The following is a 17,348-nucleotide window of genomic DNA, read 5'->3' on the forward strand; positions in this document are numbered from 1 at the left end:
TTCCTGTAGCTGAAAATGTGTTGCTGGAAAAGCACAGCAGGCTAGGCAGCATCCAAGGAGCAAGAGAATCGATGTTTCGGGCATGAGCCCTTCTTCAGGAATGAGGAAAGTGTGTCCAGCAGGCTAAGATAAAAGGTAGGGAGGAGGGACTTGGGGGAGGGGTGTTGGAAATGCGATAGGTGGAAGGAGGTCAAGGTGAGGGTGATAGGCCAGAGTGGGGGTGGGGGCGGAGAGGTCAGGAAGAAGGTTACAGGTTAGGAAGGCGGTCCTGAGTTTGAGGGATTTGACTGAGACAAGGTGGGGGGAGGGGAAATGAGGAAATAGAGAAATTGGAGTTCAGATTGGAAATTGGAGTCCCCACAGTAGGCTATTGCAGCCTGACCTGCTGCACCTTTCCAGCAACACATTTTCAGCTCTGATCTCCAGCAGCTGCAGTCCTCACTTTCTCCACTATTCCTGTAGACAATGATGATTTGAAGAAAAATGCCAAAGGCTCGGCAATCTCTTCCCTTGCTTTCCAGAGGATCCTAGGATAGATCCCATCCGGCCCAGGGGACTTGTCTATTTTCACACTCTGCAGTATTTCCACTACCTCTTCCTTGTGAACCTTAATCTCTTCTCGCCTAGATGCAAGTATCTCTGTATCTTCCTCGCCAACATTTTCATTTTCTATAGTGAACATTGTCGAAAAATATTTACTTAGTGCTTCCCCCATCTCCTCTGACTCCACACACAACTTCCCACTATTATCCTTGATTGGCCCTAAATTAACTCTCATCATTCTTTTATTCCTGACCAAACGTATGGAAAGCCTCAAGGTTAACCCTGATCCTATCCGCCAACAACTTCTCATGTCTCCTCCTGGCTCTTTCGAGCTCTCTTTTTAGGTCTTTCCTAACTTCCTTGTAACCCTCAAGCGCCCTAATTGAGTTTTCACGTTTTGTCCAAACATAAGCCTCCTTTTTTCTTCTTGACCAGGGATTCCATTTCCTTAGTAAACCACGGCTCACACATTCTTATCTTCCTCCCTGCCTGATAGGAGCTTTTCCTTGAATAAGCTCCACATTTTTAATGTGCTCATCCCCTGCAGTTTCCTTCCCCATTCTACACTTCCTAAATCTTTCCTAATTGCATCATAATTTCCCTTTCCCCAGCTGTAACTCTTGCTCAGTGGAGTGCATCTATCCCTTTCCATCACTAAGGTAAACCTGACAGAATTGTGATCGCTGTCTCCAAAGTGCTCACCTACTTCCAAATCTAACACCTGGCCAGGATCATTACCCAGTACTAAATTTAAAGTGGCTTCACCCCTTGTAGGTCTGTCTACATACTGCGTCAGGAAGCCCTCCTGCACACACTGGACAAAAACTGACCCATCTATAGTACTTGTACTGTAGTGATTCCAGTCAATTTTTGGATAATTGAAGTCCACCATGACAACTACCCTACCTCTCTCACTCCTATCGAGAATCATCTTTGCTATCCTTTCCTCTACATCTCTGGGACTATTTGGAGACCTATAGAAAACTCACAGCATGGTGACTTCTCCTTTTCTGTTTCTAACCTCAGCCCATACTACCCAAGTTATGGAGATCCAAACATCCTTTGCACAACTGTAATATTACTCAATATTGTAAAACAATTTGTACTATCCTGAACTGCATTATCACAGTTCATTAATTGTCAAGGCTTTCCACATTGTCAGTGATTTGTGTCATTGCCTCGTGGTGACTTTAAAGCATGGCTGCATTGATTAATGTTCAATTGGTGATAAAAATTATGGCAATATGAGGAAACGTACTTGGCAAAGCAAATGAGGAACTGTTAAGGGAAAGTGAGACTTTGTGTTCCTCATGCAAAGCGCTGTCACTGAAACAAGAGGTTGAATAACCTTCTGTGCAGTAGCCAGTTTTGTTTTTACTTGATAAGCTTGCCCTGGAATAGGACAAATCTAATTGATGGGATTCTTTACACTACTATTTCTGAACAATATGGAGACAATACTTCTCTGAGATGTTGAAATTGGATGTATTAACGACATGTTTTAAAAAAAAACAGGAATAGGAGAAACAGCATAAAGAAGCTAAAGCTGAATAAGATAAACAAGAGGGGCTAAAGCAACAAAGCTGTAGGGAGGACCTAAACACTTCTCAGGATCCCAAGCTCAGGTCTGACATACCAACCCTCTTCGAGGGGGGAGGGAATGATACCGAGGTAGAGGGGGAATGGGGATGTTACTCTAGTGCACCGGTGCCTCCCGTTGAGCCACCTATGAGTCCATCTGTATCTAAGTCTCTGTATAGCTGATTGAATTAAGATGCGCTCCAGGAAAGCAACGACAACCTGTTACCTTTGCACTGGAGTTAGCTTAGTCAGCTCAGGACCATATGGGAAAGGGTCGCCAATGATACGGCTTGTGCTTTCACTGAAATTAACGCTGAGCTATTTGCAGTTAGGACTGTGACCCTCCAGAATCATCTGGCCCTGGACTTCCAAGAAGGGTGGTACCTGTGCTATTGTTGGGGCAGAGTGTTGCACCTACATCCCTGACGAGTCCACTAACATCACTAACCTCTCTAAACACATCATGTGGGAAATCCAGACTCACCAAACTATTGACAAGGGGTTTAGCATTGGCTTGGAGGTGTGGCCACGGGGGGTGGCGTTCTTGGAAGATGGAGAAGCCTGCTGGTACATATCAGAATTACAATACTAATTGTAATCGCCTGCATTCTAGTGCTTCAGTGCTTATGGCCACTGTTATCCGAATGTTTTTGCTATAGGCTCTGAGGGGACCTGTCATGATCAATAGGAAGAAATGAGGAAGTTAGAAAGCCACAAAGGGATCAGTTCCATGTTTTACTTCTCTCGCAAGGCATACTGGGGCTCAGGAGTTAAACATTCCACTGCCAAAGAGACTCATTGCAGTGTCAATTGGAAGCCTGTTCTCTTACAATAGAGACAGAACATTTCAGTAGGGGGGAGGCTGACTGTATCACAGAAAAATAGTCCAGTGGAGACACACATGTGGATTCCACTGTAGCCTCAAACAGAGGTATTTATCCTTCCCAGGCAAGACTGATAGCCTTGGCCACAACCCTGTTAAACTGCCTCCTGCTCCCATTGTCTTACTTCCCCTTCATATTAGCATAGGTATGTGAATCCCCCATGGAGAACAGACAAAACCCTTCTGTTTTAAATCTTTTCCTATCAACACTTTGTCCCTGTAATCCATTCACAAGTTATTATAGGACATTGACGTTCATTGGGTTTTGTAAATTCATAATTACCTATCTTAAGCTATGTAATGTGACTGATAAACCTTTTGTTTGATCCCTACACAAAAAATACTGTCAGTGTGTGTAGGGCAGAGGTTCATGGAGAAGTATCACCACAAGTAGACACATGACTACTTCTGGGGGCATTGAGAATTTCTCGCTGTCCGATAATAAAGCATTTACTGTTGTACAGAAACTTGTGTTGTCTGGATTTGTGGAATAAAACATACATCAACAAGAGGGTTCTCAGTTCAGCCATGATCCCATTGAATGGTGGAGCAGACTTGACGGTTCGAATGGCCTACTTCTGCTCCCATGTCTTATGTCTTTAATATCTAATTCTGTGTCTGCATATGAGTCAGTTAGTTCTTCTGTTATAGATAGTTTGGAAAATGATTTGTTTTCAAGAAATATCAATGATGTGGAGGTGCCGGTGTTGAACTGGGGTGGACAAAGTTAAAAATCACATAGCACTAAGTTATAGTCCTTCAGGTTTATTTGGAAGCACTAGTTTTCAGAGCGCTGCTCTTTCATCAGGCACCTAGTGGGGCAGAATCATAAAACACAGAATATATAGCAAAAGATCACAGAGTCATGCAATTAAAATGGTCTATTGAACAAACCCAGATTGTTGTTAAGTCTTTTGTCTTTTAGAATAGGTTGCAGGTTTTGGTTCATTGATGTTTAAATCCCAGAACTTCTTTTAAGTTACATTCTTGAGATAACTTAAGGTTTCATAAAAAAGGGTTAAAACTCAGCTCAAACAATGTATTAAAAGGTGTGAGATTAGAGCCTTTCTGTATCCCAATCTTGAATCAGATTGGTGCTATTTCCAAAGTAGGAATTTATAAAATGTTACATGGATCGATTGCCTGCATTGACTGCTTGCAGGTTGTGCGCTTTTAGAGCAAAAATAGAATGTATCTGCAAATGCAAATTCACCCCACATACGTGTGTGGGGTGTGTGGAGTGAACTCATGGTCCCAGTTGAGGCCATCCTCATGGGTACCGACATTGTGTGACTGACTATCAGCCTCTGCTCAGAGTTATTGCACATCCCAAAGTCCGTCTTGGAGGATGGTGACCTGAAGATCCAAGGTCTGACTGCTGAATATCCCTGACTGGGAGGGTTCATCCCTGTCTGACGATTGTTGCGCAGTGCAGTCCTGTCACTTATGTAAATGTTTGTTGGGTCAATTTCTCAATGTTTTAGTTTCGACTTCGACATTGTGTTTGTGCGTGCCAAATATCAAATTTATAAAATCACAAAAAAGGGAAATTTGACAAAGTTAAATTAATTGTGCATGTACAGTTAAAAAAATATTCAACTCTTAACTGACCCCAATCTGTACGGCTAAGTCAAACACACAAACAGCTCTACCATGACAGTTCTGATGTGTTATCCACTTGAAACTTGAACTGTTTCTGACTCTCCTCAGATGTTGCCTGACCTATTGTGTATTTCTAGCATTTTCTGTTTTTAATTCACATTATCAGCACTTCAGTTTTTGCCTTATCATAGAAGCTATTCAGAACATCAAGTCTGCGCCAACCCTCTAAACGGCATCCCACCCAGAACCCACCACTACCCTGCATTTCCCATAGCTAAACCACCTAGCCTGCACAATCTTGGATATTAAGAGGCAATTCAGCATGGCCAATCCATCCAACTTATACATCTTTGGACTGTGAATGGAAACCACACAGACATGGAAAGAATGTGCAAACTCCACACAGACAGTCCCCAAGGCTGGAATAAAACCCGATTCCTTGATATTGTTAGACAGCAGTGCCAAAATGCTACCACTTACTATGACTTTAGTACAGAGACTGTTTATTTTACCTATTCTTCCAATAGTGTTGCAGGTGCACTATTGAGCTGGTGTTGTTGTTTCTACTGGTCTGCCAATTAATGGAAACACTTATTTTTATATTAATTAATAATCTGTGATCAATCAGCTGGCGGGATGGCAGTTAGCATTGTTGCCTCACAGTGCCAGGGAACCAGGTTCAATTCCGTCCTTGGGGACTGTGTGTGGAGTTTGCACATTCTTCCCATGTCTATGTGGGTTTCCTTTCACATTCCAAAGACATGTTAATTGGATGGATTGGCCATGTTAAATTGTCCATAGTATCCAGGGATGCATAGGTTAGATAGATTAGCCCTGGAGAATGCAGGTATAGGGTACGGCGTGGGGCTGGATGAGGTTTTCTTCAGAGGATTGGTATGATCTGCTTCCACACTGCTGGAACTCTGATTTCTATACAGTCATTTTCTACTAATGGTAAACTGTCACTACGCAGAAAATGTATCGAAAGATGTTCACTGCATTGTCTATTACCCCCTTTGCACAAGTACAGTGTCAGACAATGTTGGACATAGTGAGGACTGCAGATGCTAGAAAGGCAGAGTCGATAAAGTGCGGAGCTGGATAAATCACAGCAGGTCAAAAGCATCAGAGGTCCTGCTGAAAGGTTCGGACCTGAAATTTTGACGCCCCTGCTCCTCTGATGCTGCTTGACCTGTTGTGCTTTTTCCAGCTCCACACTTTATCGACAGTATCAGTGTATTCCATGTTGAGATATTATTTATGGTTTCTTGTCTTTGTAATGTGACATTTCTAGCTATCAGTCCTGGGTGTTTGAGTAGAACAGAAACAGCAAACAAAAAGCAGAACATACAAGACCTGTAAATAATGGCTAAGACCACACTTGAAGTGGGTGGGGTAAGTGACTTGACTGTAAGGGTGGACATTGCAACAATGGGAAAGAACATTGGTCACAGACCCATGCAATGTAGACCACAGAGGTTGCTTATTCCCTGGCCATCCTACAGCATTGACTGTCTCTGTATCTATCCCTCTCTTGACATCATACCTTTACAAAAAGGAGTGAAACATTAGAAATGTTGAACAAGGAGGGACAAAATATGTCAGCATGACCCAATGTCATGTATATACACTGTTACTCCTGCTTCCAGACAGTGCAGCAGGGTCTCAGGGGAGACTTGCATTAATGGAGCTCATCTGTGGTCATGAAGAGCTGCCAGATGGTTCTAAAGGTACATTTAATGTTGACATAGAGAACCTCACAAACACATGACAGTTAACACCAAACAACTTTAGATGCAAAGTAAGTGATGTACAGGTATTTTTCACAATGCCAACACTGTGCTCGCAATAGATTTTCTTCTTTCCCTCCCTACTACCATGTTTTAATGCACTTCCTAGTTCTGTGCTGGAGTGGAGGTACTCTGCTGAGAAGTGGCTCAGTGGACCTTGGCCAGAGGCAAGGTGACCTTCCTCAGTTTGAACTTCCGTTGGAGTGGAACTTCCAGTTCTCAATACTTTTGGCATTTTTGGTGGGATGGAGAGCTTTTAATCATGGCAAATCTGTGTCTTAGTACTACATATTTACTAGTTATTTGTGGTGAGGTTCTTGTAGATGTACATTCAAGGAATAATAAACAGAATTATATTTTAATCCTCCAGTAATTTACTCCTTTGCTAAAATTGTCTTTATGTTTAGAATTATGTTTACAGTTACTAATTCTTCCTATTTTCACAGTTTATGACATTTACAATCCTCTGTTAAATTACTGATTCACTTATTACTCGTTAACAATTCACATTCAACAACTTATCAGTTTTCTAAACACATTTACTGCCAAGCTTTGAATATTACTTTAAATCAGTGCAAACCTGCAAAATTCTGTAATAATTGTTGCCTCAGAATAAAATGGTGTTATCAATGCCTTAGTGTTTTAATAACACAAATCTCACCTATATCATTGTCATCCATCTGAGCAGACACCGGTTCTGCGGGAATATTTTCTGTGAGAGGAAAAAACACTGATAAGTTTTCTTCCAACATTTGTCTTATGATGACGTTACTGAACCAAATCATGTCTGTTTTTTTGAATGCAATCTTGTCTCAGTAAGGCAGCAGTGTATTGTGTAGTTTCACATTACTTTGAAAATATATAAGACAAGTTTTGCAAACATCAGCATAGCTATTACACTGTAGTATGGTGAGCTTTTCACAATGTGTGAATTTTATAGCACCCTGTTATCTTGTGATGAATCTTTCAAAATAACATTGATTGGTGTTTGACAAAGGCAAATTAAGAATTCTTGAATCCCTCTCGCTTCCTTGTACCTTGATGGAGAAATTTGATCAACGGCTCTCTTGTGAGAGAGCCACAGATATTGAAAACAACCTTTTTAATTAATGTAGTTTGGATTGGAGCTCAAGTAGTACTAAGTAGCATGTGTAATAGGTATGGCTGCCTGCCCCTGCTGATGGTACTAAATATGCCTCAGGACCAGTGGAAATAGGCCTTGCCTCTGGATTTTGCATTATACTGGAGCATTAGCAGATTGTGTCATGACGTTGGGTCACAACCAAGTTTTCCATGTGCTGAACTACTGATTGCATGTCTTCAAGGACATGTCAAAATGAGAAGATTGGGAAAATGGAGTGACTGCTTGAGTTTTGGTGTCTTGTTAACAAAGGATTGAATTGCTAGCTTTTCTGCTTGGCTGATACATACATGTGGATGCCCGAAAAAAAAAGGAATGCATACATTGCAAAATAAAAGTCTCATCTCAGGCAAAAACAAAACACAGAAAATCAATTAAAAATTCAAGAGTAACTTCTTAGAATCCCTAGTGTGGAAGCAGGCCATTCGCTCCATTGAGTCCACACTGACCCTGCAAACAGCATCCCGCCCAGACCCATCCCAATGCCTTGTAACCCTGCACATTTAGTATGGCCAATTTACCTAACTTACACATCTTTGTAGGAGAAAATTAGAGCACCTGGAAGAAACTTACGGAGACACAGGGAGAATATGCAAACTGCACACACAGTCAACCGAGGTCGCTGGTGCTGTGAGGCAGCAGAGCTAACCGCTGAACCAAGATGTTAAGTCCCTTGCTAAATTATTGAAGTCAAAGGATTCTTGGTATAATAGCTTATGTTAAATATGCATATATTATGACAGTAACTACAGTTAAAAAATAATTAAATAAAATCAAAAATTGCTGGAAAACTCTACAGGTCAGACAACATATTTGAAGAGAGAAAGAGATAATGTCTTAGATTTTTATCCTTAAGTTGAGCAGTGCGACTCAGAAAAACTTCCAGCTCACCCAACCCACTAGAGGAGAATGTGGAAAGACGATTTTCAATGTGGGGGCAGAAAGGAAAGTGGGCGAGGGGAACAGTTGTGAGCTGAAGGATCACAAGTGGACTTCTGTTAAACCAGCCAACTGGGAAAGAGTTTGGAGCAGAAAGAGATTGATATGCACCAAGGCAGGCTGGTCACAAGGTCTGCCTCAGTGTTTTGGGACCTGGTCCCAGTTATAAGAAAACATCAAAGTCCTCCTTCTCTTACCCCTCCCACACCCTGCATGTTTTCTATGCCACTACATGTCCTTCCACCGAATACTCCCAATGGTCTCAGATGCTTTCCTAGTACCCCCTACCCATATGCCTTGGTTTTAGAATGATATATTGAGGTGGATAGAGAATTAGGTAAAAACAATGACTGCAGATGCTGTAAACCAGAGTTTAGCTTAGAATGGTGCTGGAAAAGCACAGCATCTGAGGAGCAGTAAAATCGATGTTTCGGGCAAAAGCTTCATCAGGAATTGGATAGTAGTTTGGATAGAGAATTGGCAAATTAATAAAACGGAGTTGGGATGAATGGATCATTTTCAACTTGGCCAACTGTTCCCTGTGGAGTACTAATATGATAAGTCCTGAGCCTCTTAAATGAGATTGTTATAATCCATATCAATGATTTGGCTAAAGCAATTAACTTTATTGTAGCCAAATTTGCTCACAATGCAAAAATGTAGGAAAACAAATGGTTCGGAGTTTATTTAAACATTTGCAAAGGGATATAGACAGGTTAAGTAACTGAGTAAAAAATTGCCAGATAGAATATAACTTGGGAAAATGTGAATTTACTCCAGTTGGCTGGAAGAATAGAAATGCAGAATATTATTTCAATAGTGAGTGACTCCAAACTACTGCCGTAACAGAAGGAATCTGGGTTTCCTTGCACATGAATTAGATAAGATCAGTATGCAGGTAAAGCAAGTAATAAGGAAAGCAAATAATTTTTAAAATTCAACTGGAATGGAGTATACAAGTAGGGAAGTCTTATTACAATTGTACATGGTAATGATGAGACTACATTGCAGTCTACATGCATTGGAATATATTCAGCGAAAGTTCACTCGAGTAATTCCTGGGATAAGAGATTTATCTAGTGAGATAAGGTAAAGATATTAGCTTATATTTATTACATTTTAGAGGAATAAGAGGCGATCTTGTGGAATACGCAAGATTTCAAGGTCAATGGGGTAGATTCTGTGATAATGCTTTTCTTTTTGGAGGAATCTAAGACTAGTGGGCAGTTTGAAAAACAAAGTCTCCCATTTAAGATACACGAGAAGAGATTTCTTTCCTCAAAGTTAGTCTTTGAAAATGTACTCCACAGAGAGCAGTGAAAACTGCATCATTAAATATATTCAAAATGGAGTTAGATTTTTGATTAACAAGGAAGTTGAGGTTTATGTGGGAGCATCCAAAAAAATAGAGGTAAGGCCAGTCAAAATGAATAGTGGAGCTAGTTTGATAGAATATTAATTTATTGTCACTTGTATTTAGAAAAATACAGTGAAAAGTGTTCAAGTCACAGTATTCTAGTGCCATTTTAATTACAGAAAATATTTAAAAAACAATAATGAAGACAAAGTTCATCGTTTGGTCCCTTCACGCCTCATGGGTTTCTGAAGAGACTCCGGGACACCGCTACCAAAACCAATCCTAAGGTTGCCATAGCAAGGAGGAACAGTGCCTCTACCATTGCAGCAGTCCCTTATTGCTGCTGCAAGGATTCTCAGGCTGGACCCAATGTACTGCCACCGTCAAAGCTGCTACACTGACACCACTGCAAGGAGGAATGGACCAGACCCCCATGTATAGCTGCTGCTGATGTCCTGCCATATCACCGCCACTGAGGAGATTGCATCATTGCCAGGAGGAATAGTGTGGAACCACCAAGTCACCAATGCTAAAGCCCATCTGCCATGGCCATGGAGGAACAGACTAGATGTACCACGCCGCCGCTGCTGCTGCAACAGCCCATCACTAATGTTTTCATCCACCATAGCCACAGAAAGCAGACAAGATGAAGTTTGTTATGCAACATAAATGAAGAAATAAGAAAAATGATGGCCTGGTGATTGAGAGTGGATGGGCTCTGAAACCTGAACACTCCCTTACCTGCTGCTGCTGATAGGCTGAATGCCTACTTCTGCTTTAATTTAGGTTTCTGTGTCATTCCAGGTTTTTGATTGAAGGAAAAAGCAGGAGTAAGCTAAAGGTACAATTGAGAAGGGAAATAAACTAATGCAGAATTATAAGCAACTATAAATGAATGATTTTCCAAGTTGAAGAGTTACCTTTGTATCTTGGGTGGTATCAATAACTTCTGTGAGTCCACTGAGTGATGGTGACGTGTACAGGTATTGGTGACATGACTTTGGATGAATTGTGTGATGGGTATGAGGTTGGATAAGTTCATTGTGGAAAGTAGGTGGTGAACTGGATGGTATACCTTTGGATGAGCTGGGTGATGATACTAAAATTGGTTGAGACATGCAGCATTAGTTTTACCAATGAGAAATCTGAATGTGAAAATTGGGAACATAGTTAGGAAGATGGGAGTTTAATAAACCTGAATTAGGAGAGATCTAGACCTAGGTTCTTTGGGGCTTGTTAAAAATTTTCAGGCAAGATTTCTAAGTAACTGTTAAATTGTGATTAGTAAGTTTGCAGTTGACACAAAATTTGATGGGTAGTACATAGTGAGGAGGATTGCCTTGTTACAAAGAAGCTATAGAAATGCTGGTCAGATGTAGCTGATCAGTGACAAATGGAATGTAATCTGGATAAATGTGAGATGATGGATTTGTGCAGGACTAATAAAGAATGGGAAAACATGATGAACAGTGGGACCCTGGAAAGAATTAAAGATCAGAGGGTCCTTGTGGTGCATGTGCATGGGTCCCTTAAGGAATCAGGACAAGTAGATAAAGTGGTTAAGTAGGCATATAGAACTCTTTCCTTTGTTAACCGAGGCTTAGAGTTTAAGAACAGGGAGTTTATATTAGAACTGTACAACACATTAGTTATGCCTAACTAGAGTTTGTGTGAAATTCTGGAATCCACAATTCAGGATGGGATTTGATAGAACTGGAGAAGGTGCAGAAGAGCTTTACCAGGATGTTGCCTGGGTTGGATAATTTCTTTTATGAAGACAGATTGCTCAGATTGGGATTGTTTTCTTTAGAGCAGAGGAGATTGAGTGGGAACGTAATTAAGATATATAAAATTAGGAGGGGCATAGATAGGGAATACAGGAAGAAACTTTTCCCCTTGATGGAAGAGTCAATAACTGGGAGTGTAAGTTTAAGGGAAGGTGCAGAAGGTTTAGAGAAGATGTGAAAAAAAACTTTTTCCACCAAGAAGGTGATGGGAATCTGGAAATCAGATTTCTGTCAGGGTGTTAGAGGCAGAAATCCTCACTGCATTTAAGGAGTATTTACATAGGCACTTACAATGCCAAAGCAGTGAAGGCTATGGGCCAAGAACTAGAAAATGGGATTAGAATAGTTAGATGATTGTGCCCACGCCAGTCAAAAACAATGAGCTGAAGAGTATTTTTCTGTGTTTTAGGACTCTGACTACTTTTTAAAAAAATATTGTACAAGATAGTAAGGCTATGGAGTAGAAGGCTCTGAGTATTACAGTCTAAACTTTCAGCAGAACACTAACACGACCATTGGAGGTCATAGTGATGTATGGGATAGGCGATGGCCTTGTGGTATTATCGCTAGACTATTAATCCAGAGATCCAAGTAGTGTTCAGGAGACCTAGTTCAAATCCACCATGGCAGATGATGGCATTAGAATTCAAAAATAAACCTGGGATTAATAATCTAATTATGACCATGAAATCATTGTAGATTGACAGAAAAGCTTATCTGGTTCAGTAAACTCCATCAGGGAAAGAAATCTGCTTTCCTCGACTAGTCTGGCTACATGTGACTCTTCATTCATTCAACAAACCATTCAGTTGTACAATTCGCTACAAAGTCTCAAATAAATTAAACCAGATGGATTGCTTGGCATTGATCGAGGCACCAGAAAAAGGCAGAAACAGCTATGTCAACCCTGCAAAGTTGTCCTTACTAACATCTGGGGGTTAGTGCCAGAATGGAGAGAGCTGTCTCAAAGACTAGTCAAGCAACAGCCTGACATAGTCAAACTCACGGAATCATACCTTACAGACAATGTCCCAGACGCCACCATCACCATACCTGGATATGTCCTGTCCCACTGGCTGGACAGACCCAGCAGAGGTGACGGCACAGTGGTATACAATCAGGAAGGAGTTGCCCTGGGAGTTCTCAACATTGACTCTGCACCTCATGAAGTCTCATGGCTTCAGGTTAAAAATGGGCAAGGAAACATCCTGCTGATTACGGTGCACCTTCCTCCCTCAGTTGCTGAATCGATATTCCTCCATGTTGAACAAGCCTCGGAGGAAGCAGCGAAGATGGCAAGGGCAAAAACGTATTCTGGCTGGAGGATTTCAATGTCCTCCACCAAGAGTGGCTCGGCAACAGTACTATGGATCTGGCCGATCAGGTCCTAAAGGACATAGGTGCTAGGCTGTGTCTATAGCGAACGGTGAGGGAACCAACAAAGAGGGAAAAATATACGTGACCTCATCCTTACCAATCTGCTAGCTGCAGATGCGTCTGTTCATAACAGGTAAGAGTGACCACCGCACACAGTCCTTATGTATTGCGTGGCACTATCACCATGCTAAATGGAGCAGATCTTCAACAGATCTAGTAGCTCACAACGAGCATCCATGAGGCACTGTGGACTATCAACTGTAGCAGAATTGAACTCCAGCACAATTTGTAACCTCATGATCAACCCTGGTTCAAAGAAGAGTGTGTCAGACAATATGCCAGACACAGCAATGGATATACCTGAAGATGAAATTTCAATCTCTTGAAGATGCCAACAAGGACTATTTACATGCTAAACAGCAAAAGCAACAAGTGACAGTGGATATAGGTTTACTCACTGAGCTAGAAGGTTCATTTTCAGATGTTTCATCACCATACTAGGTAACATCTTCAGTGAACCTCTGGACAAAGCTTCATCTGTAGACTCACTGAAGATGTTACCTAGTATGGTGATGAAACGTCCGAAAATGTACCTTCCAGAACAGTGAGCAAACCTATATCCAGAATGTCAACCTGAGCTACAAACCTTCCTAAAACTCTAATAAGTGATAGAGCTAAGCAATCCCACAACCAGATCTAATCTCTGGAGTCCTACCACATCCAGTTGTGAATGGTGGTGAGCAATTAAATCACTGAAGGAGGAGGGTCCACAAATGTCACCAGCTTTACTGTTGGCAGAGCCAGTCACATCAGTGCAAAAAAATAAGGCTGAAGCTTTTGTAGTAATCTTTCTCCAGAAGAGGCGAATGGATGATCCATCTTGGCCTCCACCAGTGGTCCCCAGCCTTACAGATACCAGTCTTCAGCTAATTTGAAGCAGTCCAAGCTATGTCAAGAAACAGTTAGAGACACTGGATACTGCAAAGGCTATGGACCCTGCCAATATTCTGGCAATAGTACTGAAGACTTATGCTCTAGAACTTGCCAGTCCCCTAACCAGTACGGTTATAACACTGGCATCTTCTTGACAATGGGGAAAATTGCCCAAATATGTCCTCTATACAAAAATAAGGACAAATCCTAATTGACTAGAAACTTAACTGGACTTACTACATAAAAATAATGGCTATTAGAGCAGGTCAGAGGCTAAAGAATACTACGGCAAGTAAGTCATCTCCTGACTCCCTAAAGCCTATTCACCCTCTACAAGGCACAAGTCAGGAGTGAGATGAAATACTCCCCACTTGCCTGGATGAGCGCAGGCCCAGGAGCACTCTAGAAGCTTGACATCATCCAGGACAAAGCAACCCACTTTTTGGCAGTACATCTTCAAGCATCCACTCCCTCCACCACCGACACTCAGTAGCAGCAGTGTGTACTTTCGACAAGATGCACTGCAGAGATTCGCCAAAGATCCTCAAACAGCACCTTCTAAACCCACCATCAATTTCATCTAGAAGAACAAGGGCAGGCAGCAGATATATGGGACTTCAAGTTCACCTCCAAGCCACTCACCATCCTGACTTGCAAATATATTGTTGTTCCTTCAATGTTGTTGGGTCAAAATCTTGGAATTCTCTCCCTAATGGCATCGTGGTTCACCCACAGCAGGTACGCTGCAGTATTTCAAGAGGGCAGCTCACCACCACCTTCTCAAATGTAACTAGGGATGGACAATAAATATTGGCCATCCGTGTGATGCCCACATCCAAAAAAAAAACACACCGCTGATCTCAGCAGCCTATCTACATATTTCTGCTTTCCTTTATTGATCAGAGTATTGAGTACAGATGTTGGGAGGTCATGTTGTAGCTGTACAGGACATTGGTTAGGCCACTGTTGGAATATTGTGTGCAATTCTGGTCTCCTTCCTATCGGAAAGTGAAACTTGAAAAGGGTTCAGAAAAGATTTAAGGATGTTGCCAGGATTGGAGGATCTGAGCTACAGGGAGAGGCTGAACAGGCTGGGGCTGTTTTCTCTGGTGTGTTGGAGGCTGACCTTATAGGAGGTTTACAAAGATTATGAGGGGCATAGATAGGATAAATAGACAGTCTTTTCCCTGGTGTCGGGGAGTCCAGAACTAGAGGGCATAGGTTTAGGGCATGAGCAAAACCAACGTGGTGTACAAAATCCCATGCAAGGACTGCACAAAACACTACAAAGGACAAACAGGAAGACAGCTAACAACCCGCATCCACGAACACCAACTAGCCACAAAATGATACAACCAGCTATCCTTAGTAGCCACACACATAGACGACAAACTCGACTGGGCCAACACTACTATTATAGCACAAGCCAAACAAACAGAGAACAGCCAGGGAATTCCTAGAGGCACGGCACTCATCCACTGATTCCATCAACAAACACATCGACCTGGACCCAATATACCGGCCACTGCAGCGGACAGCAACTGACAACCAGAAGCGGCAGAGACAAGCCACTATAAATGCCGAAGAAAACATGACAGAAGCACTTCACAGGAGGATCCCAAGCACTGAAGATGTCACCTAGAAGGGGATGAAACGTTTGCAACAAAATCTCCCAACTCGGCGAACAGAACCACAACAACATAGGTTTAGGGTGAGAGGGGAAAGATATAAAAGAGACCCAAGAGGCAACTTTTTCATGCAGAGAGTGGTATGCTTATGAAATGAGCTGCCAGAGGATGTGGTGGAGGCTGGTACAATTGCAACATTTAAAAAGCATTTGGATGGGTATATGAATAGGAAGGGTTTGGAGGGATATGGGCCGGGTGCTGGCAGGTGGGACTAGATTGGGTTGGGATATCTGGTCGGCATGGACGAGTTGGACTGAAGGGTCTATTTCCATGCTGTACATTCCTATGACCATGACCACAGATTGGATATTGTGAGTCTGTTTTCTCATAAAACAAATAGCTGAAATATCCTCCATTTGCTTTCATAATTGAAATAAATGCTAAATAATTGACAAACATTTTTGGTGCTTTTAACAAGGTATGTCTGATACTTGCATAGGAAAAAATGTCAATGCAAAAATTGCTGCCATCTAGAAAGACAATGCAAACACACAGTATTCCATTTTAATCTCTGTAGTGCCTCTAACAATGTAAGCCATGTGGATCTCACAGAATATGAGTTCTCTGACTGGGGTTATTACTCTGGTCCAACAGTGAGCCCTGGCTAACAGATACAAACAGGATTGTCAGAATTTCTGTTCACTCAAGGCTGGCTCTGAGTAAGCCTAATCAGTGTCAAGGACTCTCCACCTATAAATGAAGGGTGACTTGGTAACGGGATTCTGGCCTCTATGGAGTTTATTGCAATCTCCTTTTGGTCCCAATACATCTTATTTCATGAGTGAGCAATGAAGCTGTCGTGAAGATTGAACTCTGTAGCTCCACAAAAATATGTTGCCATTGACCATTAGTAGGAAAGTGATGCCAGTCACAGCCACTGAAAAAAAGTGTGCTAAATTTCACAGTAAATATTTAGATAACATTGGAGAGATAATTTTTATTTCTATACAATTCACTCCTCTCTGTCCCAGAAGTGCCAACAATGTACAGTTCCGCAGGTATCACTTGCTTACAAGAATATTGCCTACACTTCAATATTGAGTTAAAAATAGGAAACTAAATTTAAAAAGAAAGATTTGCATGCAAAAAAAGTGTCTTTAACAAATGCAGAACATCACAATACACTTTGCTACAAATATAATAATTTTAGGTATTGACACAGTTGTAGTGTAGGAATTACAACCAATTTGCATATAGTAATCCCTTACAAAAAGTAATGTGAACATAACTGCTAAGCTGTTTCTTGTGCACTTATTTAAGGATAAAAATTGGAAAAGCATGCTAGATGTAGCTTTCTTACTCTTCTTCAAAATAGTGCCATGGGACTTTTAGCATCCACAGAAGAGGTGACCATATTTCCAATATTTAGAACATAGAACAGTACAGGCCCTGTTGTGCTGACCTTTTATCCTACTCTAAGATCAAAGTAACCTCCATACGTTTCAATTTACAATCATACATGTGCCTAAGAGTTGTTTAAATGTCCCTAATGTATCTGACTCTATTATCACTGCATTCCATGCACCCACCACTCTTTTAAAAAAAAAACCCTGACATCTCCCTTGAACCTTCCTCTAATCACATTAAAATTATACTTCCTTGTGATAACCATTTCTGCCCTGGGAATAAGTCCCTGACTATAGACTATCTATGCCTCTCATCCATCTGGTACACCTCTATCAAGTCACCTCTCACTCTTCTTCATTGCAAAGAGAAAACCCTGGCTC

The 17,348-nt window shown here is 41.5% G+C and overlaps 1 protein-coding gene across 3 annotated transcripts in view; it reads right to left on the reverse strand.

Annotated features, from left to right (window-relative positions):
• Nucleotides 1–17,348, reverse strand: part of amotl1 (angiomotin like 1) — a 244,441-nt gene that overhangs the window by 205,593 nt on the left and 21,500 nt on the right. For all 3 annotated transcript variants that reach the window (XM_060825947.1, XM_060825948.1, XM_060825949.1), the window contains exon 3: nucleotides 7,061–7,111. In XM_060825947.1, coding sequence (XP_060681930.1) covers nucleotides 7,061–7,111 — 51 coding nt within the window. The remainder of the gene's footprint in view (nucleotides 1–7,060; nucleotides 7,112–17,348) is intronic.

The sequence above is a fragment of the Hemiscyllium ocellatum genome, chromosome 6 (genome assembly GCF_020745735.1).
Source record: "Hemiscyllium ocellatum isolate sHemOce1 chromosome 6, sHemOce1.pat.X.cur, whole genome shotgun sequence".
NCBI lineage: Eukaryota > Metazoa > Chordata > Chondrichthyes > Orectolobiformes > Hemiscylliidae > Hemiscyllium > Hemiscyllium ocellatum.